This window comes from Manis pentadactyla, chromosome 8 (genome assembly GCF_030020395.1).
Source record: "Manis pentadactyla isolate mManPen7 chromosome 8, mManPen7.hap1, whole genome shotgun sequence".
NCBI lineage: Eukaryota > Metazoa > Chordata > Mammalia > Pholidota > Manidae > Manis > Manis pentadactyla.
Window position 1 is genome coordinate 139,786,382 of NC_080026.1, and position 27,165 is coordinate 139,813,546.

The following is a 27,165-nucleotide window of genomic DNA, read 5'->3' on the forward strand; positions in this document are numbered from 1 at the left end:
GATAGGAATTGCATTAAATCTGTAGATTGCTTTGGGCAGGATGGCCATTTTGACAATATTAATTCTTCCTAGCCAGGAGCATGGGATGAGTTTCCATTTGTTAGTGTCCTCTTTAATTTCTCTAACGAGTGTCTTGTAGTTTTCAGGGTGTAGGTCTTTCACTTCCTTGGTTAGGTTTATTCCTAGGTATTTTCTTTTTGATGCAATTGTGAATGGAATTGTTTTCCTGATTTCTCTTTCCATTAGTTCATTGTTAGTGTATAGGAAAGCCTCAGATTTCTGTGTATTAATTTTGTATCCAAACAGCAGACATTTTCAGACTAGATTTTTAAGCAAGACTCTGCTATGTGCTATTTATAAATGAGCCACTTTCCACCTAAAGATACAAATGGGCTGAAAAGTAAAAGGGCAGAAAATGACACGTCATGTCAAGGACTGATCAGAACAAAGCCAAGGGACCGCATCGGCATCAAAGCAGACTTGAAGCCAAGGAACGTCATCAGTGATGAAGAGGGACATTTCATGATGACGAAAGGCTCAAGCCATCACAAAGGCGTAAGTGTGAATGTGCGTGTGCCCCGGAACAGGCCACAACGCGTGAAGCGGCCCCGGACAGGAAGGGAGAAGGGGCTGACGAGTAGCCTGAGGCTGTGAGGTTCCTCTCAGTCACTGACATACAAACACCAAGGACAGCCTCAGGCTCAAAAGGGAGGCTACAGACAGTAAGAGGAAAATAACAGCTTTATGCCCACAAGCCAGTGACATACATGAAATGGACAAATTCCACTCCTTCAAAGATGAAAAAAATTACCAAAACTGATGCAAGAAGAAATGGAAACTCTCAATGCCTCCTGTCTGTTAAAGAAAGTATATTTGTTCCCAGTAAGAAAAACCTAGGCTCAAATGGCTTCACTGGTGAATTCTAGCAAACACTCAATGAAGAAATAATACCCACCCGTCAATCTCACGAAGCTTTCTCATGTCACAGAGGAGAGGGGAACATCTCCAAGCCACCTCATGAGGCCAGATAAGACTGACATCAGGACCAGACAAGGACACCGTGAGAAAAGAGAATCTAGACCAATGTCCCTGACGAGCACAGAAGAAAAAGCCTGGGATCAAACACTAGCAAACCGAGTCCTGCGATGTACAAAGCCCGGCCGGGCCTGCACGGTCAGAGTACTACGCAAAAGTCAACCCCTGCTGGCAGGTAAGGAAGAAAACCATATGATCAATGCCACAGGTACAGAAAAACATTTCACAAAATTCAGCAACCATTAATAATCTAAAAACAAAAAACTCGCATTTGATCAATAAATATAAGATATGCCTTCTCAAAAAAAAAAAAAAAAAACTCAACACACTAGGAAGAGAGAGTCTCCCTTAATCTGATGCAGGCATTTTTGAAAAAGCTAAGCAGACATCCTACTTAGTGATGAAATATCAAACACTGCCCCCCTGTCATCAGGAAAAGGTGAGGATATCCATGCTCACCACATCTAAACAACACTGTGCTGAGGCTCCTAGACAGCGCAGGGGGCACCAGGTTCCACTAGGGCAGAAATGAACCTGTCTTAATTCACAAATGGCATGACTGTGGCACAGAAAGCCCCAGGAAATGTACAAGTAAGATGCCATGATAGGTAAGTTCAGAAGGCTTAGGGTATAGTCAATATGCAACTATTTTTGAAAAAACACAAAATATATAGGGATAAATTCAACAAAATGCGTGCAACCTCTGTACACTGGAAACCAAATGCTTCACATGAAACCATGCTGGCAGACGTAAAGAGCGCCAGAACAGAAGGCTTGTTCGCGGACTGGAAGGCTCAGCACATTAAGGGGCCCCTTCTTTCAGAACCGATCAATAGCTTCAATGCTATCCCAATTAACATCTGAGCCAGCACATTTTAGGAGTTGGCAAACGGATTCTCACATATACATGAATGGCAAAGAATCTAGAGTGGTCAGTTTTGCAAAGAAGGACAGACTTAGAGGGCAAACACGTCTTCTTTCAAGGTGTCCATGAAGCTACCATAATCAGCACAGCACGGTGTTGGTGTGAAGACAGACCAGGGGGACAGAGCAGAGCCCAGAAACAGACCCACAATTTCAAGTTCGACTGACTCAGTAGAGGTGCCAAAGAACTTCACTGGGGGAAGGACAGCCATTTCACAGGTGGTGCTGGGTCAGACAGACAGACAGCCACGTGGTCTGTCTGGGGAAGCAGGGACGGGGGCGAGGGAGACAGCCTTGACCGCCATTTCATATCAACAAAACACCAACTTGAAATGGAACATGAGCGCTGATTAGCAGCTAAAACAAAGATTCTAGGACAGGAAGGGGGAAATCTCTGACCAGTGAGCACAACGTGTGGCTCTGGCCTCACGGCTCTGCCATCCCTGGAGAGAGATGAGCCATCTCACCACTGGAGACGCCACTAGAGAGGGCGTGTGTGCTGCACATGTGTGCGCATGGACACACGCAAAGGAGAGTACCGCCTCCAGACAGACAGCCAGGTTCCCTGGGCCGGCTATCTCACTGTTCTGACCTCCGCAGGGACGGCTTCCTTGAGCGCCCTGAGAGACCAATGCCGGTGTGCCCTCCACCCAAGATGGCACCACGTCCAGCTGGAGGTGCTGAGCACCACCACTGAGCCCCGAGGCCATGTGCCCTGCACCCCTGCACGTGTGTCCTCCGCTCCCAGATGACCCTATCTCTGCAGAAGCTTGTCCCACACACTGAGAAGATGTAATCAAGGGAGGGTGGCCCTTGGAAGAGAAGAAACGGCAGTCAGAGTAATTAACCTTCTGAGCCTCCCAATTAACTCAGTCTGCAGAGGCACCAGCTTCTGCTCTCTGGAGCAGTGCATTTATTTAAATTAAAAAGAACTTGAGTTCATCCTGGAACGGTTTCTTGAGATTCCACTGGACACGCTCCCGTGGGTCCAAAGCCAGGACGGCCCGCCCAGATGACCAAGCCCTGGGCCTACGGCCCCTGCCGCTCCTGCTGTCAGTCTGCATGTGCCTGGGGCATGCCACCCAAACAAGAGGGCAGCTCAGCTTTCCCAGGACCCCTCAGTGCAGGACACGTCCCTGCTGCCCAGGGAAGTGAGAAGCCCATGGGTAGGCTGTGCTTAACCAAGATTTCCACAGCCCCAAGACGCAGCTCTGCGACCCGCCCCCCTCGGCAGACCAGCCAGCCACTTGGCAGGGGAGATCTCGGCCGCAGGGCTGGTGGGTGCAGCCGCGTGGGCTCCAGGTCAGCCCCTGTGCACAAGACAGCCCTTCTGACCTGCCCCGGCAAGCCAGATGCTGGCCGCGGGTGGTGGGTGGGTGGATCTCCACCTCCCTGGAGAAGGGGCCAGAGGCAGAGCCCACGCACAGGATCAGTCACCAGCCTTGCCTCCCTCCCTGCAGCCCTGGGCCTCCCACGAGATCCAAGGCTCCTCTGCAGGAGTCCATGGGGTCCTGCAGAGATGACGCTCCCCTGGGGCCCCAAAAACTCCAGCTACTGCTTAGGACACCAGGATCGAACAGAGAGACAGCAGCCTAGGCAGGCTGCCACGTGGGAAGTCCAGCAGCAGGTCTACAGGACAGAGGCAGCCACCTAGAGAGGGTGGCTGGGCAACTTGGTGAGCACAGCCCTGTCCTCTCCCCAGGATGCTCGTGCGCCAGGCAGGGGTCCCACTCCACTGCTGCTTCTCTTCCCAGCACAGGCTCACACACGCATGAATGCAGACCTATATGCTCCCACACACACACGGGCTGACCCACAGAGCCTCAGGGGCGGCCCAGGGGCTCCTCTAAGGCAGGCCCTGTGGTCAGCAGAAACAGCTGTGTGACGTCAGGCTCTGCACTGGTGCTGGGGGACCTGGGCCCTGGCCCTGGCTTGGAGACCCCCATCAGGCCAAACATGGGCAGTCTTGCCTGCGAGCTGAGGTCGATGACCTCTGATCTCTAGACCTTTCTGGCCCGGGGCAGGCCCTCCCGAAGAAGCTCCAGAGGCACTGACTCCCCTGGCCTTAGCCAGGCTGAGGCCACAGAAAGGACGAGACTCCCTGTTCTTGGGCTCAGAGTGTGGTTCTCGGCTGGGAAACACTACCCCAGGGGGCATGTGGCGCTGCCTAGAGGCTTGAGCAACCGCCGCACACGTGGAGAGGGTGGGCTGCTGGCATGTGGGCGGAGGCCAGGAACACTGTCACCCTTCTGCATGTGATGGATGATCTGAGGCCAGTGCTGAGCCAGCCTGGGTTCAAGGCTGCCTCTGCCCCACTCAGCACAGGCCGGCCCCACTGTCCAACCCCCGCAGGCTCAGCCAGGGGAAGTCCGGGGAGTCCTGCGGTCAGAGCCACACCCAGATGAGGTCCTGGGCCTCCGCACCCACCACTGACCTCCCCAGGAGGCCGCCAGGCCTGGACGTGAGGCAAGGCCTGCCCCACAGCCAGTTCTCACTCCTGTCTGTGCGCACTTCATAGCCGGCCCACTTACAGCGGGTTTTCAGTCTAATTCAGGGAAAGGAGTTTTGGACAACGGTGTCAGCAGCCCCTGAAATCCATCCATCACATTTGGCCTGAGGGAAGGTGCAGTGTCCCCATGAGCCTCCTTCAAACAGCCTGGGCAGCCGGTTGCTTCAGCTGCTCCCTGGGCGGGTCCTAAAGGCCAGCCTTCTGGGCCTGTCTCTCCAAGTGACGAGCCGGCCTTCCCCACCCGCTTGGAGAGCCGGGGACAGGAAGCACACCCACCAGAGGACGGAACAGCCAGCAGGGACGGAAGCAAGTCTGCCATCCAGAGGACACAGGCTCCAGCGGCCAGGGAGGTGGGGCCTGCCCACCTGGCACAGAAGCATCGCTGACGGGCCCCGCGGACACCTTGCCCAGGCCCTGACTCGCCAGCCTGGCAGGGGAGTCGGGACCCTGGGAAGCCTGTCTGAGGTCTGGCCAGCTGCTCTCCCAGCGGCCTGGCCCCTTGGTGGGAGAGGCAGAAAGAGTGCATCCTTTGCTCACTGGACTGGCCAGGAGGCAGCACCAGAGCCCCCAGTGCCAAGGGCCGGCACCCCGCCAGAACCCCAGCAGACTGGCCGCCATCCCCGCCACTGGCCTCACTGCCGAGTCACTGGGACACAAAGGGGGACGGAGGGAATAAGAGCCCACTTGGGGGTCATTCCTCTGGGGCAAGGGGCCAAGAGGGCAGAGCAGGCAGGCAGGGGCTCCGGGGAGTGGAGGCCGCCCTCCCACCTCCAGGACAGGCCCGCATGGGAGGGCAAGGGCAGGCGGGCACCCGAGTCTCACCATGCAGCCCCCAAGGCATCCAGGAGACACGCCATGGTGGTGTCAAGGCAGGCTGGACAGAAAAATCTGGCACGTGGGAGGCAGGTCCCGGCTGAGAGATAAATTTGGCAGCCATTGGCATATGGATGGTATTTGAAGCCATGAGATCACCAGGCGTGAGTATGGTGAGAAGGGACAGCGCGGAGAGCAAGGTGCCCCAAGGGGCTCCACAGGCAGAGCAGGGAGAGGGAGAGAGAGGACCAGCCCCGGGGCCCAGAATGGACCGTGTGGCCCTGGGAAGAGGGGGGCCTAGAAGGGGTCCCCAGGGCCAAGCTCTGCCTCGGGCCAGGGATGAGGAGGACTGAGAGGCTGGGCGTTAGGCTGAGCCACATGGAAGGGGCCTTCCCAGGAGCTGGGGGGCCATGGGATGGATCCCAGCTCCTGCTGGGCCTTGGGAGAACTGGGGAGAGGGTGGGGACAGCAGGGACAGAGAGCTTCCAAGGAGTCTTGCTGAAAACAGGGAGCAAAGGACTGGGGGTGGCATCCAGCCAGGCTTTCTCAGCATCATGCCCACCCGGCGCGCCACGGGGTGTTTGTCCTCGCTGGCGGCTCACACTGTGCAAGCACACAGGAATTTACAGGCCTGGGTAATGCCGGGGGACGTCTGGTCTGGCTCCAGCTTCTGCCTGTCACACATGGTGCTGCGTGGACACCGGTGCCTCTCAGTGCACAGATGCAAGCTTCTCGTCGGGTCTACACCCAGGAACACCGCCCTCCGGTTTGGAGGTCAGTGACCCAGAAACAGCCTAAGGCAGAACACTCTGGCTTTGCCACTCGTTGCAAGGGGAGGGAGAACATGCCTGGGGTACGAGGGCATCTCAGGAAGAGGGTATTTGGAACAATGGATACGGTTTGGGCCCAGGGAGGTGACCTTTACGAGGGTTCGGGCAGCATGGCCTCGATGCTGTCGGGAGGCAGGCTTCCTAACTCCCCTTCTGCAGAGGCGGGAGGAGTGGACTATCCGGGGCTGTGGCTGCTGTCCAGGAGCCCGCACTCCCATCAGCTAGGGCGGGGTCTGCTCATCTGGCCCAGACAGTGTTCATGTTTTGTCTGTGTTCAGACAGGATTATGGAGTGGTCTTGTTTCTGACATGAGTCATCACGGTCAGACAGGCCTGATGGTCTGATGTGAGTGTTCTGTGACCTGGTCATGGGTCACAGGGGAGCCGGGGCCAGCTGAGGGCCAGGTCCGCTTCCAAGTGTCAGGGGCTGGGCTCTGTCCCCCAGGATACAGGCGTGTGCAGCTTAGCAGGTCCTGCCAAGCAGTTTCCAAATGGTTGCACCGATGCACACCCCTCCCTACGCACCTGCAGCCCACTGAGCTAGGGCACAGTCACACGCTCAGCTCCGGGAGGGGTCTTGGGAAACAACAGGGCCTCCAGCCAACAGTGACATGCTCAGCTCTGTGCTTTAAACAGGTCCCTCTCTCAGTAACCATGGGCCTCCCGGCCCCCAGCCCCTGGTCTCTGGTGCCGTCCAGTAGAGGCCCAGGGCTCCTGGGAGAAACGGCTGATTCTAGGGTTGGGTCAGGGAATGTATGAGATGCATGTGAGTAGGCTGCACACCTGCGTGTAAGGGTGCTCAGGGAGGAGGCTGCCAGGGACACAGGGCTGAGTGAAGAGCTACTGTGGCCAAAGCAGGGGCAACACGAGCCACAGACATTCCGGGGCATGGCGCTATCACCCCAAGTGTAAAACAAATACCCACGAATCCACACTGATGTAAATGAGTGACAGAGTAACAAAGTAAATGGAGGGCAGGCAAACCTGTGCAGAATTCCAAACCATTTTGTGTAGATACTGGCCCCTGTCCCTGGCCCCCACGCCAGGATGGGGGCACGAATGTGTTCCGGGTGGGCTGTGCCTGGTGGCCTTGCTCCCAGAACAACCTGACAGCTCAGACCCTGACACATGCCCTCCCAGGGGTCAAGGTCAGGACACCAGGGACAAGGCATGCCGGCCGCGGACCCTGCCCTGACGCGAGGAGATGGCTTCTCATCTGTGCTCTCCTCCTAAACCCGTAACCCTCGTCTACGCAGAGAAAAGTGTCGTCAAATCCCAGTGGGGACGTTCTCCTGAACGCCTGCCCTGTGCCCTGCAAACTCTCAGGTCACCAAAAGCCAGGGGGCCCAGGAACTGTCACAGCCCAGGGGAGCCCGAGGGACACGAGACCAAAGGCCTGGGGATGCTGGGGCCCAGGACAATGAATAAACTGTGGACTTTAGCCACTGAGAGTTACAACGGTTAAGTTTATGTGCCAACCTGATGGCACAGGTGCCCTGGGAGAGTGTCTCCAGGTGAGATGGGCACATGCCTGGGAGGACTCGGTACAGACGGCCCTCCCCAGCGCGACGGGCTGTGTCCTGCCAGAGGGCCGAGCGGAGAGTGGGAGGAAGGACTCCACGCAGACTCTGCGCCTTTCCCCCGCCCGCCATGCTGTCCCATCCTCAGAGAGGATCCACACCCCGGCTCCCCGGCTCTCGGGCCTCACACTTGGGCTGAAACCTGGTCCTCTGGCCCACAGACAGCAGACCGCAGGACCTCCCGGCCCCCATGACTGAGTGAGCCGATTCCTCCTCGTCAATCAGCCAATCTGTCTGCACACATACACGTACACACGCACACACACACACACACGCATGCACTCACGCTCTACTGGCCTGTCTCTGGAGAACCATGACTCATACAATAATGAGTCACACTGGTTCACCGGCTTTGGCAATGCAGCAGGCTACGATGTCGGGGGAAACAGGGTGGGCAAACGAGGGCGCCCTGGCCACCTTCACAACTTCTCTGTAAGTCTAAAATATCCTAAAATAAGTGTATCAGGAAGAAGTCTTTTTAAGTGACATATATTTTGTATGCACCCAAGTATAGATGGGAAGGGCATATGAAAACCTGCAAGTGGTTGTTATACCAGCACTGAGATTACATAACACTCTGAATTTCTTAATATTTGTTCTTGTCACTTTTCGTTATATAATAAAAAGCTATAAAGGAAACGAAAAGATCATTCTGGCGGCTGTATGGGCAGACATGCAATCTATCATCCAAACCAGGTCACGTCTAAGAGTAAAGGGGACACTATTAATAATCATGCCCAGTCAGCAGGCACGAATGGGGCTTCTGGCAGCAGGGGTGTGGTCACCACAGAGATGCAGGATCGCAGGCATGCGCCCTGATTCTCACAAGCACTGGTGACCCTGGAAAGGAGCCCCAGGGCCAGCAGGAGGCCAAAGTAGGGAGGTGGGGGGCCAGGGGCCAGCCTGGGTCACAAAGAGCGGCATTGCCCTGCAGGGTGAGGCAAAGCCCGGAGACAGGGTGCACCCGGCACCTCGCTCCTGTCTCCCGCGAATCTCTCTCTCGTGTCCGTGATGTCCACGCCAGGTCAGCTCCTGGGGACTCCCCGTCAGTTAGGCCCCTTATGCTGTGCACATTCTGACTGCCCAGGGCTCAGGGAAAGGGGCAGGTGGACCCAGATGACCCATGCTGAGTGTCGCAATGCCCACCTGCAGGAGCCGCCATGGGGGAGGGTGCCTGGGGGGTCTCCCCTCCCAGCGGCTGTGGCCCTGTGTCTCTGGGCAGGCAGCCCACCCACCACTGCCCACCCACCCCTCTGTCTTGGATCTGACAGGAGGGAGGCCCACCGTGTGTTTTCCACCAGCCACACCTCGAGCCACGCAGCCCAGGTACGAGCAGGTGGTGCCCTTGGGGACTGGGGTGGCCCTTTGTTCAGCGCAAGGTTTCCTAAACCCCCCTGCCTGCCTCAGTTTTACCGTCCCCTCCCCCTCCCTCTGGCATGTGTCAACTTTGCAAAGCACCCTTTGTTCCTGAGGGGCTAGAACGTGATTTCAGAAACAAGATGACCTTGAAACTTAGAAGAAAAAGGAGAAAGAAAAGAATTGGAGACAACACAAACGTGACTGTGGGACAGCCACAGGATCCCACCACGGCCACCCAGGAAACAAACAGGGACCTCGGGGCCCTTTCCGGCAAAGGCTGTCACCAGATGGGGACACAGGGACAGCCGGCGGCCTGCTGGCTTCTTGGACTTTATTTTTCACACTCAGGAAGATGGTGATTCCCACTCCACCTTCACATGTGGTTCAAAGCACGAACAGCGTGGTCCTCCAGGCTCAAGTCTTGATGCAAAGGACGGGATTTGTCAGTCTCTGGCGTTTCTGGGGCTCTCAAACAGCACCTGGCCAGGGCTGGGTCCACTTGGCTGCACTGGCACCCAGCATGGTCTGAGGTCAGAGCTGGCCAACAGAGACCTGGGGCAAGCATGGGCAGACAGGCAGCCTGCTCTCTGAGGTCACCGCGCTCAGGCCGGGCTCAGCAGGCCTAGCTCTTGGCTCAGGCGGACACCCTGGCTCCTGAGCAGTGGCCAGGGTGCTGGTGGCAGCCAGCCTGTCCCTGCCCTCCCCTGCCTGTGTGCAGATTTTCCTGCAGCCAGACCTGGCAGCCATCAGCGGCCCCACAGTCCCAGACAGAGGCATGGCCCTGTACACACAGGTGGACCCGTGACCTGCTCCAGCCAGGGGGACACGGCAAAAGTGATACCCCAGTTCATGCCCCAGCCTGGAGAGGACTGGCATCATCCCGTCTGCACTCTTGGGAACACTGAGTATCTGCAGGGAGCTCCCCTCTCCACTGCCAGGACCAGCAGAGAGAAGGCGCCCTCAGGCTGCAAGACCGCTGGACAGAACCAGGTTCTGTCCCCAGGTGCTCCCTCGGAGGGCGGGGCCGAGTACCTCCCCTGGAGTGTGGGCTGGACAAAGACTTGCTTCTGAGGAGCAGAACAAGGTGCAAGTGGCTGTGGCGACCCAGAGGCTGGTTCTGAAGCTCCCTGCGGCTCCCGTCTGTCCACGTGTGCACGGGTGCAGCCCCGAGCCATGGGGCCACTCCACAGCCCTACGGAGAGGCCCACGTGGTGAGGAGCTGAGGCCCCCCGCCCCGCTGACGTTCGGGTGATGCAGCCCTGCAGGCATCCGCCACCACCTCCCGCAGGACCGTGAGCAGACCCTCCCAGATGAGTCGCTGCTGGGAGACCAACTCAGGCCACATGGGGACACCTACTGTTTCAAGCCACTAAGCTGAGGTGACTTCCTGAGCATTAAGTAACTCTCGGTACCTGACCCACCAGTCAAGAGAGGCTCTGAGACCCCCAGGATGTGACGCCTGTGCCTGGCCCATCAAGTCACAAAGTGACAGTCATCTATTTCTTGCTTGATGCACACCGAGCGTGCCGAGTCCTCATGAGATTCTGAGAGCAGAGACCTTTCTGGAGTCAGCTCTGTAAATCACTGTGACAAACGGAATGTGCTCAGAGCCTATTTTTAATAAATTGGGGGCGACACCAGCTCCCACCTACACCATCTCCTTGGCTTCAGAACTTAAATAACACCAAACAGGGTATTCACACTCTCGACACGGGCCCGGGCCTGAGCTGGCAGCATGCTGGTGACCAGCCATGGGCCCCTGTACTGCCAATGGGGAAGTGGCCCACCTCTGGCTGGACAGAGGGACAAAGCCCTGAGTCAGCTCTCTGCCCTCGGCCACGCGGATTTTGGTCAGCTGCTTTGGTTTGCAAAATACTAGATTTCAGGTCAATAGAAAAACATTTTCTGATGAAGCAGGCATCCCAATTTTTAAAAATAACGAATTTATTAATCAAGGCTTCCCCTAAGTCATCTCAAACTTTGGTCACTGCAATCATCTAGTGTTTGGATCTGGCCTGTGTTCAGGGAGGACAGTGGAGCCCAGCACCCCGTCGGGCGCCTGGCAGGTGTATGCCCACTCCCTGTGCAGGGGCGAGGCACTCCGAGAGGCGCCCTGGGCACAGAGATGCCATCACAGGTCGTGACCCAGCCTGACAGCCAGGCAGCAGGGCTGGAGGAGGCCTGCATGCCCCACTCGCAGGGAACGGATGGGAAAACACCAGCCACTGGCAATCGTGGTTACCAAGACTTTATTTTTATCTGTAGTTATACATAGATAGCAGAGAGAAGCAGGTACCAAGAGGCAGTTTAAAATACCTTTTAAGTGTGGAAGAAAAATCCGGATGAAAAGGAAAATGGTATCAGGTGGAAGGCCTGGTCCTTTCCTAAGATGAACACCAAATTTGGCTCTGAGCTTCCTACTAGCAAGGGACCCAGACCAGGGCCACAGGGCCTGAGCCCTTAAGAACCAACCAGCCTTCCTAGGAGGGTCCTCCTGGCATGGCAGGGAGCACCCATTAGCACCCATCAGCACCCCACAGCCAGGCCCACAGGGGTTGGGGCTGTACCCGAGACGCCCTCGATGCAGGCACTGGGAGGATGAGCCCCCTGAGGTGGGCTCTCGGACCAAGGGCACAGCAACCAGAAAAGGGAGCGCGCCCGCCCCTCGGCAGCCTGCACCCTGCAGCAGCTCCACGTTGGCCTGGGTGGGAGGTGGGAAAGACGCCAGCTCACAACCCACAGTGCCAGTGGGGATACAGGGCACAGCATGCCGGCCATGCTGCGTGTACAGGTGGAACACGGCAGCCTGAGAAAACATGGAGGATTGACACAGAAATAAAAACAAAGCCGAGGTGCCACACTGCTGCGGTGTTGGGGTGCCAAGCTGATCACTGGCCACTTGGCAGCAAGAGCCAGTTTGTCCCCAAAGGGTGGATGAGCGGGAAGTCTGGAGTCTCCCCTGCAGCGCTGCAGCCCAGGGCAGCCCGGGCCGGATGGCACCGAGAGGCTGGAGCCCATGGCCTCTGCCCTCAGTGAGCTGAGCCCTGGACAGCAGCGGAGGCGGCCTTGGGAGCTAGGCAGGCATGCGGACTCTCAGCCCCACCCCGCCCGGCTGATCACAGTGTGGCTTTACAGGACCCCCAGGGTGTCTCGAGGACCTGCTCCGGCCTGCTCTGACCTTGTTCCAGACGCTTCTCCACGGCTTTGCCTCCCTCAGCCGGCCTTGGGGCCTCCTCATCCCCAGAGGGAAGCCGGGGACAGAAGTCACCTCCGTGCATTCTTGCATCACTTCTCGACCACAAAGCTGGGTGGTTAAATTTTTAAAAGAAAATCGGCTTATTTTTAGCATTTTAAAACACAGAGCCAGATGGATAGACGTGCAGAGCTGACATTTCTTACATAAGAAACTGTGACAGTGGGTCCTGAGTCCCTTCCACACCAGCCTTGTCGGCCGCAGGCAAAGAATCCCACCAAGCTCCATGGCAGCCCGAAGGCTCGCTCCCCGGGACACCCAGTGCTGTGCCCTGGACCCTGGGGGCCCGGAATGAACGCACAAGGGGGCTTTCCAAAGGGACCACGCGCCCTCCTGCCCAGTGTGAACCCAAATGCGCACACCCAAGGGCCTCTGCGCTGCTCCTACCAGCTGGGAAAGGGCCCCAGGGTCTGCGGCCACCAGGCTTCTGTCCCCAAGGCCGCTGCAGTGGGGAAGGGGTGTGAATCCACAAAGAGCCACTGCCCCAACCCCTGCCACCCCTCCCAGGGTTGGGAGGGAAGGAAAAAGTCATCCATCAACATGCAAGTCCCCATCCACTGAGAACAGACTCTCAGAGAACAGGGGCCAGACCGACACTGACACTGCGGCCCTGTCGGGTCAGGCACAGGCGCTCAGCCCTCCTCGGCCCCACAGGGAGGGGTCCACAGTGAAGACAGCGTGAAGCATAAGCACCAGGAAGTGACCCAGCCATCCCTTGCTGGTGACATAACTGGCCACCCAGGAAGCCCAAGGAAAGCAACCCAGAAGCTCAAGCTGACAGGGCCTCAGCAGAGCAGCTGTTTTCAGGACGTGAACAGTGAGTGACAGTTTCCCCCATGCCAGCAGCGACCACCGTGAAACACTGTCCTGGTTCGGGTCCAGGAAAACCAGCAGCACACAGCGGAGGGCACACCTGAGACCCAGGGACGTCCTGAACGGGCCCTACTCGGGCACATGCAGAAGGCGAAGCAGGAAGACTGTCTCGTTCCAGGTAGAATGTTATCCCAAATGGACTGGAGCTTTCAGGATAAAAACGAAGCCACAGAAGCACCAGAAAAAGTGCAGCTGCACGTGTGTGTGAACTGAATCACTGTCACCTGCGCCAGGAAATGGCATTAGTGACACAACCCCCAGGTTGGAAAAGGCCAGAAAGGAAGATACTGATGAATGTGACCACACAAAAGTTAGCACACCTATACCAAATAAGCCCTAGCAACATTACAAGGTAAATGACAAATGTGTGGGGACTGTTCAAGGGTGAGCCTTCACATATACAGAGAACAGTGAAAAGAAACAGGACAGCAGCCTCCTACAAAGAGCAAAAAGACTGCCTGTCTCATCGTTAAAGAAACTGAAGACATTAATACAGTCTTTTCACCATTCAGGTTGTCAAAAAGTAAAGACATCATTAACACCCAGGGCTGGTGAGAATTCTGGGAAAGACGGTGGCCGTGCACCCCTGGAGCAAGCCAGATGGGCATTCCCTTCCCCGCCCGCCCCGCTGAACATAGCTCTGCCCATTTCTGTCTCCTCCAGGGCCCCTGCTGCTCAGTCTACTTGTTTCCTATCCACTGGGGTCCCCCCACTTCCTCCTTTGTCCAGTTTCCCCACACTCGCATCGGCCACATCCGTCTGGTTGCCACTGCGGAACAAGCACCCGTGAGCAGCAGGCACATAGAGTGCCATTCAGAGCTACCTGAGCCAGCCAGGTGCACCGACCTAACTTACAAGGACACCCCCCGACCTGGCAGTGTCATTCCTAGGAATTTACCCTGAAGATAGAATACCAAGTACACAAAACTGAATATACAAGGATGTTCACTGTTAAGTTGTTTATGATATTTAAAAAATGTAAACACCCAAATGTCCTACAATAGGAAATTAAGTAAGCAGAAAACATAAAATCTACAGGGGAAAGTGAAACTCCATGACTGCCCATCAGCATCACTAAGGGGGCTTAATGACAGAGTGGTGCCTGACTGCCTCCCCTGCCTCCTACCACCCCAAGCCACCAGATTCGACCTGAACTTTGGAGGGGCAGGGCCCAGACACCCCTATTTTTTAAGAGTCTAGCTCATAAGCAGAACTGAGAACTGTTGTTGTAAATTTAGTCAAGCAATGATGCCATAGGACAGTGGCAACACATTGCCAGGTAAAGAGGCAGGCTACTACAGGGCCCCACGTGGAGCATGACCCCGTTTCTCTATCAGAGGAGAGAATCACGCCTCTGCACAGCGGTACGTGTGAGCGCATTCCTAGAAAAGGCTGGGGAAGACACACTGAAGTTGCACCAACATGTCTCAGTTTTCCTATTTGGGGTAACTGTAGGAAAAACAGTGAAGTATAAAATGTTTACAAACTTACACATTTAATGTTCACGTAACTAGAAAAAAAGCAAGGGCTTTTTTTTAATTTTAAGAAAGGTGACTTGAGAATGTGGTAGCCTGTCCTGCCATCCTGCTCACCCACCTGACAGCATGGGGCCAGGAACTCTGCAACCTGCAAGGGCCCCCTTACCTCCAGTGTCCTCGGGCCGAAGGCAAACCTGCCCAGTGCTTAGTTACTCCCTACTGGCGAGCTAATCCACACCAGTCTGAGACCAGACATCCTGAGAAAGGCAGGTGACCCACCAGGTTGCTGGGCTGCTCAGCAGGAAGGTGCTGGAAGCCCCCCGACCCCCAGCACCACTCAGCCTGTGTCTCACACAAGGTCACCAAGATAAGAAAAACAAAAGGGCAGTTGCTCTGGCCCAACACCCCACAGCTCTGGGGCAGAGCAGCAGAAATTCAGGTTCCCTGGCAGGCTCAATCCCTGAAATCAATTGCTCCCAGCAATCAGAGAGGGATAGAGCAGAGGAAGGGACAGGGTGGAGGGAAAAGGAGGAGTTGTTCTGGGCTCTGGAGTGAGGAAGGGGTGCAGAGAATTCTGAACATGGACCCAGCACCTGCCAGGTAAGGGGATGGCTCTGGACTCCACGGGACTGATAGAGACAGAGGACATCTAAGCTTCTGCGTTATAGCCACACCTTTTACTTGGAATTTACCTGCCACTTGTTAAACTGCCCTCTTATTTTACTTTCTCCTTTTCTCTGCATACCGAATTTGATGTATTAATTGGGTGTTTTAATCTAAAAAATGCACCAGGTCTCACATTGCCATAGCAACCATGTAGTCCCAGCAAATGCAAGTCACAGCATGACACGGATGTCTCAGTAAGCCCGCTCTGCAGTGGGGCCGAGAAAGCAACAGGACACTGTCTGGAGGGGATGGAAGGAATGACGTGACCCCTCAGCCCAGGAAAGAAGCAGGGGTCAGGGCCCCTCGTAGGAGACCCTCCTTCGTCCCTTCTGAGCCTCATTCTTCCCATGTAGATAAACCCATGCATGGCCTTCACACCAAGAGTTGCACAACAGCCTCTCTGCAAACATGTGCTGTGACTCACGCCACATGAGCCCTGACAATGGTACACAAACTTGGAATAAAAATGCAACAAAGTGGCACCCACAGAGACAATGTCTCAACTGCTGAGCCCAGGGCCAGGCTTGGTCTCCCTATTTCACCACAGCCCGGGTAAGACCTGGTCATGTGTTCAGCTTGGGGGCGTGGCCACCATGCCCAGGGAAGAGCCAGCGATCAGTGGTCACATGTCCTAAAGAGGCACACCTGTAGCCAGTCAGATAGCCCCCCTTCCCACAGGCCCAGAACCGCAGGCACCTCTGCCAGTCACTGCAGGCAAATACAGGGGGGTTAAATAACCCTCAAATCAGATCTCGAGCCCCATAAACAGATTCTGTGCTCTTTCTGCCTTTCCAATGACCCTTCAATTCTGACACCTAACACACTGTTAGCAAGCAGAACTCTACCTTAAAAAGCAGAAGGCAGCCTCTGTGCTGCATCAGTTTCACTATTTCTGCGTCCTCTGTGTTGGAGAGCATAACAGGAAGGCACCACAGAGGTGCCAGCTCCCAGCTGACACCAGCAAGTGCTGCAATCAATGTATTTCTCAGATGTTTTCTCATCCTGCAGCCAGAAGTTCAATGTAAATCTGCTTCCTGATTAGTTCCTAATTCACTCTGGGCTTTCTTTTCTTTGGTTATTTATGTGAAAAACAAAACTGTGTAACATAGGAAACATTCACAGCAGTAAGTTCTGCTGTCCCCAAGTTTAGCACTGTGACAGGCAGCTGCAAGACATACCGTCCAGTGTGGCAGGTCCTGGACACCCCTCCGCTGGCCCAGCATCCATGCCCCTCCCCTGCTGACTGTGGCCAGGCTCAGCCGTGCCCCACAGCCCCTGGCCAGCACCATAGCAGGCTCCCCATCACTCTGATGATTTCGGGCACCCGGCCCGCACATTCACCAACACTGGCCTGAGGTCGTATTATTGTAATTTCCTATAATGCTTAAATTATTTATCAGAAATAAATAGCTTGGGCTCTTGCACTGAGCTGTGCTCTAAAATTATAAAAGATCTGTCATACCTCTGCAGGCTGCCTACAAATGAAAAATGCATATTTCAACTATTTTAAGAAAATGTCAGAAAACATCAAATGTGTCATCATTTTACCATTTAAACTATCTGCCTGACAACTGTAGAAAAAAGCTGTGTGTTGCATATGCATGTTTCACAGTGCCCGAAGGCGGACACTGCACAGCCACCTTCCCTCTGGGCGCTAAGGCAAAGGTCCCTGGTGCCAGCAGGGCCCCCAGAAAAACCCTGCCTGACCCACTGCCTGGCACCTGCCTTCCACCGGTGCCGACCTCGGAACGGCCGCCGAAGAGGCACCTGCCCTCCAGTCCGCAGCTTTGCCTTCAGCGGGGCCTGAGAGCTAACTACTTCCCCAAAGGGCAGGTCTTTGCACAAAGGCAAGGCCTCCTCCACCATCTGAGGGCAAAGGTTGGCCTTCCAGGCGGCCCCGCGCCACGGTCACCAGGGAGACCGAGAGCTCCGAGGGCCAGGGCCCCCGCGCCACCTGTGGGGCAGGCATCTCCCTTTGCAAACTCCGCACACTGTAGGTACATAGTGGTGACGGAACACGCACACGGCTCCTAAAAGGGAGAATGAACTCGTACAGCCCTCGCTACGGCCCGAAGCCGCCCCGACTGCGGACCCTCACCCAGCAGGGCCAGACCGAGCCTGCTTCGTCCGCGGCGCCACCCCGGGACACGGGGGACGCAGGCGGGCGCCCTGGACGCGCGTGGCCACCGCAGGCAGCGTCCGCGGGTGTCCCCGCAAACCTAGACTCCCCAAGACGCCTGCCTAGGGGTCCGCGGTGTCCAAACGCGAGGAGATCCCGCCGAAAGCGCGTGGGGTCCCCAGGCGGCGGGGCCACCGCGCTGTCCCCGGGAGCGGCCCGGAGCCTGGCCGCGCGGCCGCACTCACCATCCTCCTTGTCGTCAAACACCGGCCTCCGCGCCGTGGCCGCCGACATGGACGAGCCCATCCTCTTCTTCCACTTGCTCCACGGAAACAGGGGGCGCGGCTGCGCGCGGGCATCGCCCGCGTCCCGGGCCCGGGGCTGGCCGGCGGCAGGCGGCGGCAGGGCCGGGGGCGCGTCGGGGCCGGCAGGGCGCGCGCGCCCGGTGGGCGGCGAGCCGGAAGGCGCCGCGGCGCTGCTGCCCCTGCGCTCCGCGCCGCTCCTCATGGCCGGGCCCGTGTGCGCGCTGCGGCCGGAGCCCGGGGCATGGCCCGCGCCCAACCCGGAGCAGAGGAGGAGCAGAAGCGGGTGGCAGCGGCCCCGTGAGCCCCAGCCTCGGCGCTCGCGGTCCGGGGCGGCCCGCGCGTTCCGCCGAAAGCGAGCGCGCGGGGGCGGGTCCGGGGCGGGGTCGGCGGGGATGGGGAGGGGCCGAGCGCCGGGGGCGGGGCCTGCGGGGGCGGGACCGAGCGTCGGGGTCGGGGTCGGGGGCGGGGACGGGGCGGGGACGGGGCGGCCCCGGCGCGCGGTGCCGGGTGCCCACCGCCCACACTGGGAGGGGCCGGGTCTGCGCCGACGCTGGGGCCGCGACACCGACGGGGCTGTAGGGACAAGAGCGAGGAAGGAAAGGCCACGGTCCCCTCCGAGCGTCCGGTGGGTCCCAAAGGATGCGGTCCCGGGGGCGGGGACGGCCTCTCCCGGCAAGGCGGCGGGGACTCGGAATCCCTGTGGGCCTCCCCACCTCTGCTGCCGCAGTGAACAAAGCGCGACCGCGGACCGCAGCCGCCCCCGGGGAGCCTTGAACTTCATGCTGCTGCTCTGCGCCCCGAGAGGCCGCGCGCGGGGCCCCGGATGGGGCGGCGGGAAACCGCTGCGCAGGGGCCTAGGCCGGGTCTGGGTCAGAACACTCGGCGCCCGGGTTCCAGGACCGGTGCGGATGCCGCCCTGCAGCAGCGCCCCGGGAAGGGCAGGGGAAGACGGGGAAGGGGCCTGGCACGCGAGGCCTCCCCGCGCGGCGGGCCCGGACGCTGGCTACACACGGTCACAGCGGCCCCGACCTGCCCGCCCACGCCCTCGGGATCCTTTTGGCTGGGCACCAGGCGCTACTCCCAGCACGGACGGCCGGGCGCCGGTCCGGAGATGGCGCCCCTGGCGCAGGTGAGAGCCCCCCCGCGCCCGGTTTACACAGCGTCCCCTGGCCCAGCAGAGGCCTTGACGGACCGCTGGGCTCTCCAGGCCTTCGCGGCGTTCTTCCCGGGCAGCGACGCGCGCTTTGACCTCTGCGCGCCTCTGGCCCTGCCCACAAGGCCAGGTGAGACCACGGAAGTAGAGCGCTGAGGACAGCGAGCGCCTCGGGAGGCTGCCCTCTCACACCTGATCCTGACCCTTCGTCACTGAAGAACCGTTTTGGGGTGGGTTGTTTCACCTTGACTTTCAGAAGCCTTCTCCTTGTTAAGCTCTGCGTTGTGGCCAGGCCCCAAAGCTGGCCAGCCCTCCCTCCTGCTTGAGGTCCTGGAAGGGTCTTCTGCCGCCTCACGTGGGCGGACCCCCACCTGTATTGCAGGTGGGTCACCAGGCCCTGGGCATCTCTCCTCCACCCCTCCCTTCAGTCACCCTGGTCCCTACCCTGCCCTCACAGCCCCCACCCTGGCTGTGGTGCCCAGTCTGACTGTTCCCACCTCCTCTCTCCTTCGGTCACCTAAGCTGTATACTTGTCCCCATCCATCTCTGAAATTCAGTGTGACTCCTTGACTTGCTTCCCCAGTGAAATGTGAGCAAACTCTACGCTGCTTCTGGGCTACACTTTCAGGGCCAGTGTCCTCCTGGCCATGCATAACCCCTTGGCAATGGAGCCCCCATCACCTGGGGACCACCTGCGGACAAGTCCCAGACCTGTAAAACAAGGGAACCAGCCACTGGGTTAAGCCACTGAGGTGTGGGGGTTACTCATCCCACAGTGGAACCTGGGTCAGCCCCATGCCCACCTGCCTGACTGACACGTGCATCCCACCTGGAGTGAAACTTCATGGTATTGAGAAGTTTCAGGCCTCCCAGGCGGGGCTCGGCACCCCTCCCTGCAGCTCTGTGCTAGGCTTACTCTTACAGTCGCCATTTGAAGGTCTCAGCACAGTGCCTGCCCAGAGGAGGCCCTCTGCAGGGACTCGCCATGCAGGAGCCACGGGGTAGGCCCGGAGGCCGGGTGATGCTTGGGGCCGCACACACCCTGGACTGCACACTGGCACCTTCAGACTCTCCAGGGCAGACTGACCATGCTTCTGCATTTCCTTGCCCTCCAAGACGCCCTAATGGGACAGAAAATAAGTAAATAAATTACCCTCCCCTCTCAGAGAGGGAACAAGATCAGGGACTTTAGTAGAAAAAAATGTTAGTGGCTTCAGAAAATAGCTGGAAAAGTACTGGGACATTGAGAGACGGAGGGCTGGGAGGTACCAGGGCCACAAGGCGGGCAGGACCCAAATGAGGGGGCTAGGAAAGCCCAGTGGAGCTGTGAGGCTTCAGGGTGTTCCCCCACCCAGGATCCTCCCACCCAGGGGACCTCCCCTCCCAGATTAGCTCTCTAGGCAGGACTGGCAACCAGGAGCCAGCCCCACCCAGGAAATAGGGAGAATCTCCTCTGGGGAACCTGAGCAGCTCCCAAAAGACCCTGGGACCCTAAGAGCTGGGGCTCCTCCGTGGGTTCCAGCAGGACAGAGGAGGATGCATCCCAGCAAATGAGCCCTGCGCTGGCCTAGGGACTCAGGGCATGACTCTGACCACCCAGGAGACGCCCCCCCCCCATGCCTGGCCACAGCAAGGTGGGACCGTAGCTTCGGGGCAGGCTGGAATGAGGGGTGCACAGTGTGAAAAGGAGACAGAAAAGGCTGAGCTGCCTCACAGGCAGACCCGTTGTGCACCCCAAAGGTGACTGCGGCATTCTAGGGACTGGGAGGGATGGGGGATGGAGACTGGAAAGGGACTGGGTGCCACACTGACCAGGAACACCAGCTTGCTGGGGACAGAATCCACGTCTGTCTATTCCAATGAGAGGAGACATAGGTGAGTCAGTAACAGGCCCGTGTGTCCACAATGTGCAGCTGCAGGAGTGTGTGGACAGGGCCCCGGGCAATGTGTGGTGAGGACCAGGTTCCATGTGTTTGTGCTGTATATCACCACTCTGCAATTAACACTTGTGAGCTTCCCACACAGCCTGCACCTTGGTAAACAGTCTTATTAAATGCCCTACATTACCAAATTTGAATGTGCTGCTGAGAAATAGACACCCGAACAGCCCCCAGGAAACAGGAAACAGAGCTAAAATGGGGTTCTGATCCTCAGTTGCTCACCTACACAGAGCATTCATGGCTAGCCTCCTTCCCAGCAGGCTGTGGTGCCATCCAAGTAGCCTGGTGTGACATGGGACAAAGTCATGTGGAAGCCAAGAGCTTGGGAAGCCAAGTGCTGGATAAGTGGCTGCTTATGACAGTATTGATGCTCAAGGTCATGGGATCCATATTTCTACCATTTGTATCCAAGGCATTTCAACTGATTGGAGAGACCCACCCAGATTATCGAGAGTAATCTTTATTGAATCAACTGATTGTAGATGTTAACCACAGCTACGGAATACCTTCACAGCAACACCTGGGTTAGTGTTTGATTAAATAACTCCTAGCCAAGTTGACCCATACAACTAACCATTACACCTGTGTTAGAGTAAACCATGTGTGGGGAAGGACGACCTTGAGAGTCAGATGGAGACATCTGTGCAGACACGGATAAAGTGGAGAACTTTGGACCCCCAAATCTGGGGGTCCCTTGCTGGCAGAAGCAATCCTTCTTCCCCTGGAAGGAATAAGCCTTCCTGTGCATAGAAGCTTCTCATGTTTATACCTGGGGCAGGTACAACTCAAGCTGGTGCCAGTTTTTTCAAGACCCACTCTTAGCTCCTCCTTTGCCTGAAGGCCCCAGAGAGTCAGATGGTCAGGTGGCAACAGAGCCTGCTCTGGGAAGAGAGAACTTTTATGCAAAATGAGATACAAAGCCTCACCTGTCTATTCACAAGAAGGCCTGGAAGTGGAGCCTAGAGGCATTAGACCAGGAAGGAGGAAATACGGCTTGAGAGGGCCAAATCTATCTACCCAGGTGCTCACACCAGGTTTTAATGGAAAGGACGATGGTAAGTAGAGGGAACTGGAGTCTTGATCATTCTCACTGAGCTTGGATTCTGGAGCCCTGGCACATGGAATCAGAAGGTGAGCCAGAAACCACAGGAAGTTGTGGCCGCATCCCTCCCAGGCCACTGACTGACCGGTGCAGTTTCTTGGTGGCAGTCAGCCTAGTAGGCTGAAGGTTAGAACAGGTAGGAACACACTCTAATTAAAACTCAGCTGACCCCCAGATCAACTTGATTCTTAGATATATGTGGATGATTAACCCCTCTCCGTTAACTGCCACAGGAAAGGACTTTAAATAATGTGGATAAAGTGAAGGTTCCTGTGGCCAGGATTCTCACCTGGTCCTGGTCAGCTAGCTCACTACACACATGTGGGCAATGCGTTGTTAGTGACTATGTAAAGAGCTCCACCCAGGGCTCTGGGTGACATGGTGGCACGGCTGCAAGGCTGCAGGAGGGCAGAGATGAGACTGGAGTGGTGGCAGCGTGGAGGACAGAGACTGAGACAGTACTGGGGGCAGAGAGGCCCAGAGGGCAGAGACCGGCTTGCTGCATGCGGACTCGCTCTGAGTGGATGGGATTCTGGTGACTGACCTGCCACCGTGGGAATAAAGTCGGGTGTAAACACTTTTACCCCAATAACGTCTATTGTCATTTCTTTGGTCACACTGAATCCATAGTGAACTTTCCCAGGGCTGAAACCCATTGGCAAAACAAATAGCAATTATAAATATGTTAGCAAATGTACAGAAAAAGGTGGATATTATGGGTGAGGAGAAAGGTAATTTTGGATGTGAAATGGGAAGTTTAAAAAAGAACCAAATAAACAGTCTAGAACTAAAAAATACAATATTTGAGATTTAAATTTTCCCTAACAAGCTTAATATTATCTTGGAAAAAGTAGAAGAAAAAAACCAGTGAATATGCAGGCAGCTCAACAGAAATCCAGTGATGTATGTAGAAAAGTCAGGATAAAATGGGACCTTGAAAACTGGGAAAAATGGCAGCTGACTTAACAGAAGTGGAAGCCAGGAAACAACTGAACAGCATCTTGACTTTGCTAAAAGGAAGAAATTTCAACACAGAATTTTGTATCAAGGGAGGATAGTCTTCAAAAATAAAGGCAAAGACATACACTTTGAGATAAAAAAAACAAAACAAAACAGTTTGTCACCAGCATCATAAATACCATAAGAAATGGAAAAGGAATTTCTTCAAGATGAATGGAAATTATTCTGTTGGGAAACTTGCACCTACGTAACAGAATGAAGAGTTCCCAAAATGTCAAATAAGTAGGTAAATAGAAAACATTGTTTTCTTTCCATACATTTAATATCTTTAAAAAATAATTGATCAAAGAAAAATCATAACACTGTAAAGTCTATAATGTGTAGAAGTAAAGTATATGATAATTGTACAAATAAAGGAGGACAAAGAAATGGTAAAGTGGTATAGCTAAAAAAAAAAGGATAAAAATGAATACTAGAAATACTCTATTAATCCAAAACAATAACAGATTTTAAAAAATTAAAAACAGACGGGACAAGTGAGTTGTAGACTTAAACCCGTTCATATCTCCAGTTACAGTAAACTTAATTGGACCTATTTAACTTTAATTAAAAGGTAGAGACTATCAGACTGGGTAGTAAAGTGAGACCTGAGCATATGCTGTTTTAAAAAGATGTATAAAGATGGTTTATAGCCTAAATACTGAGTTAACAAAAAGAGACTAATAAAAGGCTAGAAAAAAGATACACTGTACAAATATAATCTTAAGAAAGGTGATACAGCAATATTTACATTTGGCAAAGAAGATCTTAAGACAAGGAACATTACCAGAGGTAAAGAGGAACATTTCATAATGACAAAAGGATGAATTCTTTAAGGAGACATAATAACCCTAAATGTGTAGGCACCTAATGGGAAGCTTCACGGTACATACAGCGAAACTACGCCTCTTTCTTGGTTGTAGGAGGGTAGATGCAGTGTCTTATCGTATATCTTAGATGGGATATCTTGACATGTGCCAACCCCTGGGCCCCTAGAAATTTCCCTGAGGTAGAAGCCCCTGGATTTTAATGGGATTTACTCCCATCCTCTGCTGTGCAAACAGTCTATCAGTAGGTATAGTGTAGATGCTGCGTCCCGCTCACTAGGTCCCATTAGCATGATGGCAGTGTGATGCCCTGTGGGAGAGAAAGGTGATCAGGATTCCTGCCAACTGAATCATGGCACAGGGCTGGGGAGGCATGCACACCGGAGGGAGGACATGAAGCTGGCCTCGCCAGCTAAAAGCAAACTGCCGCTCGTGGACCTTCCTCACAGTCCTGGTGAAAGGCATTTGCCAGATCAGTACCTGCACACCAGGTACCAGGGATGCGCTGGTTTGCTCCAGCAGTGAACACATCTGGGACAGCAGCTGCAGCTGGAGTCGCCACCTCGTCAAGCTTCTGGTGACCCACCGTCATCCTCCGGGCCCCACCTGCCCTCTGCACCGGCCCAGTGAGGTAGCCGAGTGGGGTGGGGTGGGAATCACCACCCCGCGTCGTTCAGGCCCTTGATGGCGGCACCAATCTCTGCAGGCCCTCCAGGAGGGTGGTGCCACCTTTGACTTACTGCTTTTCTAGGTGGGGCTCTTCCGGGGGCTTCCGTTTGGCCCTTCTGACCACCACGGCCCCACTGCACAGGTCAGGGAGCCAGCGTGGGGATTCGGTGAGCTGCTAAGTAGCTCTGTTTCAACTGTGCATTCTGGAGCTGGAGAAGTAGCCCCAGAATGGGTGCCGGGACTCACTGGACCCACTGTGGGCTGAGCCTGGGCTGAAACTTCATTGCTCACCTGATCTGCACGCTGAATGGTGGCTACCAAGCCTCCGGGAATCAGTGTCAGTTCAGAGCCACGTCCAGTAGTCCCTAAGAGGTCTGACTAGTCCTTTTTCCCAGGACACAGCCTCCAGGGTGAAGGGCATAGGTCTCCCTGGGAAAGGCTGGGAGACAGATTGACAGTACACATTTTCAGCAATGTACTGGGGTGCTTTCTCAAGGAGACCCAGCGTCCCCTTCATTCTGGGATTTTGGGTCTGTAAACTGACATGTCAGGGAATTAACTGAGGGGCTATGACTCTCTTCTTTTATGTTAATAGAGATCAAGTAAGAATTTAATTGGCTTCCTCTCTAGTTTCCTTCTAGGAACACCAGGATGACCAGCCAACTGCACAGACCTACTTGAGTCAGACTATTCAGATCGCGCTTGGCTCTGGGGTCCGTCGCAGGAGCCACGCCCACCATGCCTTCAGTGGCTGAGTTCCACCCCATTACTGCCCAAAGGGGAAGGCACTGGTGCTTTGCAGGTGTGGGCAGGATAGTTGTGTCCCATCAGGTGGAACTTCAACCTCATGATTATCTTTATTTGGAGATTCAGCATGGCTTTAGGAGATGCGTAAGGGGGCCAGGTTGACAAAGGGTAGCCTTGTGATGGTTAATTTTATGTGATGACTTGACTGGACTGAGGGATGCCCAGGTAGCTGGGAAACTGGTTCTTGGTGTGTCTGTGAGGATGGTTCTGGAAGAGAGAAGCATCTGAATCTACTTTGAGATTAGAATTTGAATTGAGTAAAGTTGGTTGCCCTCCCCATCAGGGGTGGCCTCGTCCAGTCAGCCGAGGGATGGAGCAGAAAACAAAAAAGCAAAGGAAAAACAGTTTCTCCTTGAGCCATGCTGTCTGTCTTTTCTTGCCCTTGGACATTGGAGCTCCTGATTCTGGGGCCTTCGGACTCGGGCACCTACGCCAGCCTCGCCCATCCCATGTGCTCCACTCCCTGGTTATCGGGCCTTCAGCTCTAGCCGGCTGGCAGGTGGCAGACCTTGGGCTCCCAGACCTCCTTAACGGTGTGTCAGTTCCTATAATAAATTTCCTTTTATGTGTATCTCTGTATATCCAAGTGGTTCTGTTTCTCTGGAGAACCCTACTAATACAGCAACCTGAGAAAAAACAGACAAATCCACAACCACAGAGAGATGCAAGTGCTCCCCCCACAGTAAGTGATGGAACATGTCCACACATGCAGAATCACTCATGATATAGAGGCTTGTGGAACACTATTACCCAGCTTGGCCTAATTGACATCTGTAGAGCAGTAACCAATAACTGAATATTACACATTACTTTCACACATACAAGTATGGAGAGTGGGAGTTTCTATGACCAGGATTCTCACCTGGCCCTGGTCCACCCACTCACTGCACACGTGTGGGCAATATGTTGTTATTGACTCTATATAAAGAGCTCCACCCAGCGCTCTGGGCCGCACGGCTGCAGGAGAGCAGAGGCTGGAGTGGTGGCAGCACCGAGGACAGAGACTGAGAGGCTGCGGGGCAGGGAGGCCCAGAGGCAGAGCCCGGCTTGCTGCACGCAGACTCGCTCGGAGTGGACGGGGTTCTAGTGACTAACCTGCCGCTGTGGGAATAAAGTTGGGTATGACCCTTCCACCCCAAGAACATTCCACTGTCATTTTTTCAGTCCCATTGAATAATGAGCTTGTCCTGGGCTGAAACCCACTGGCAAGACAACAAGGAATACTCATAGAGGTAAGTCATGTCTTGTGACAAAAACAAACAAACAAACCCAGGTTTCAGTAAATTTCAAAGGTTTAAAATCATACAAAATGTTGTCTGAACACAATGACATTAAATAGGACATCAACAATAAAAGATATCCTAAAAGTCTACAAACTTTCGGAAATTAAGCAATAGACTTATAATATAATCCATGGACCAAATAATAAATCACAAGGAAAATTAGGAAGTATTTAAAACTGAATGATTATGAAACCAACATAAAATCTGTGGGATGCAGCTAATTTGATATGCTTATATGAGAAAAATAAAAGATGCCTGAAATCAGTTACCTGAGATCTAAAGAAGTTAAAACAAAGAATAGTAATTTAAACTAAACATGAATAAAAAGAGGAGACAGAGCAGAAATCTATGAAATAGAACATAACAAATCATAGAAGAAAGTCAACAAAGCAGATCATTGTTCCTTTGGGAAAAAATCAGTAAAATTTGTAAAACCCCAACATTACAGAATAAGAAAAAAGAGCAAAAAAATTGCTGCATCAGAAATGAAAAAGAGGACATCACTACAGAGTCTAAAGATATGACGAGAATAACCAGGGAGTGTCTTGCCTGAGGGTTTCAGCCCCAGGAGTCAGTGAGGCTGAGAAATGAGAAATGACAATAGAATGTTCTTGGGGTTAAAAGGTCTTATACCTACCTGGC

The 27,165-nt window shown here is 54.9% G+C and overlaps 1 protein-coding gene and 1 long non-coding RNA gene across 3 annotated transcripts in view; one reads left to right on the forward strand and one right to left on the reverse strand.

The window, feature by feature from the left end:
• STK32C (serine/threonine kinase 32C) overlaps positions 1–18,108 on the reverse strand; it is a 64,805-nt gene extending 46,697 nt beyond the window's left edge. Inside the window, exon 1 of one of the 2 annotated variants that reach the window (XM_036923689.2) lies at positions 17,684–18,108. In XM_036923689.2, the coding sequence (XP_036779584.2) occupies positions 17,684–17,945 (262 nt within the window). In that variant the 5' untranslated portion in view covers positions 17,946–18,108. The remainder of the gene's footprint in view (positions 1–17,683) is intronic. The other variant, XM_036923699.2, reaches the window with a different exon arrangement.
• Positions 18,109–18,233: 125 nt separating this feature from the next.
• LOC118931258 (uncharacterized) lies at positions 18,234–25,819 on the forward strand. The gene is made up of 2 exons (XR_008999062.1): positions 18,234–18,872; positions 25,064–25,819. It is a non-coding gene; the product is annotated as an uncharacterized LOC118931258 (long non-coding RNA).
• The last annotated feature ends 1,346 nt before the right edge of the window (positions 25,820–27,165 follow it).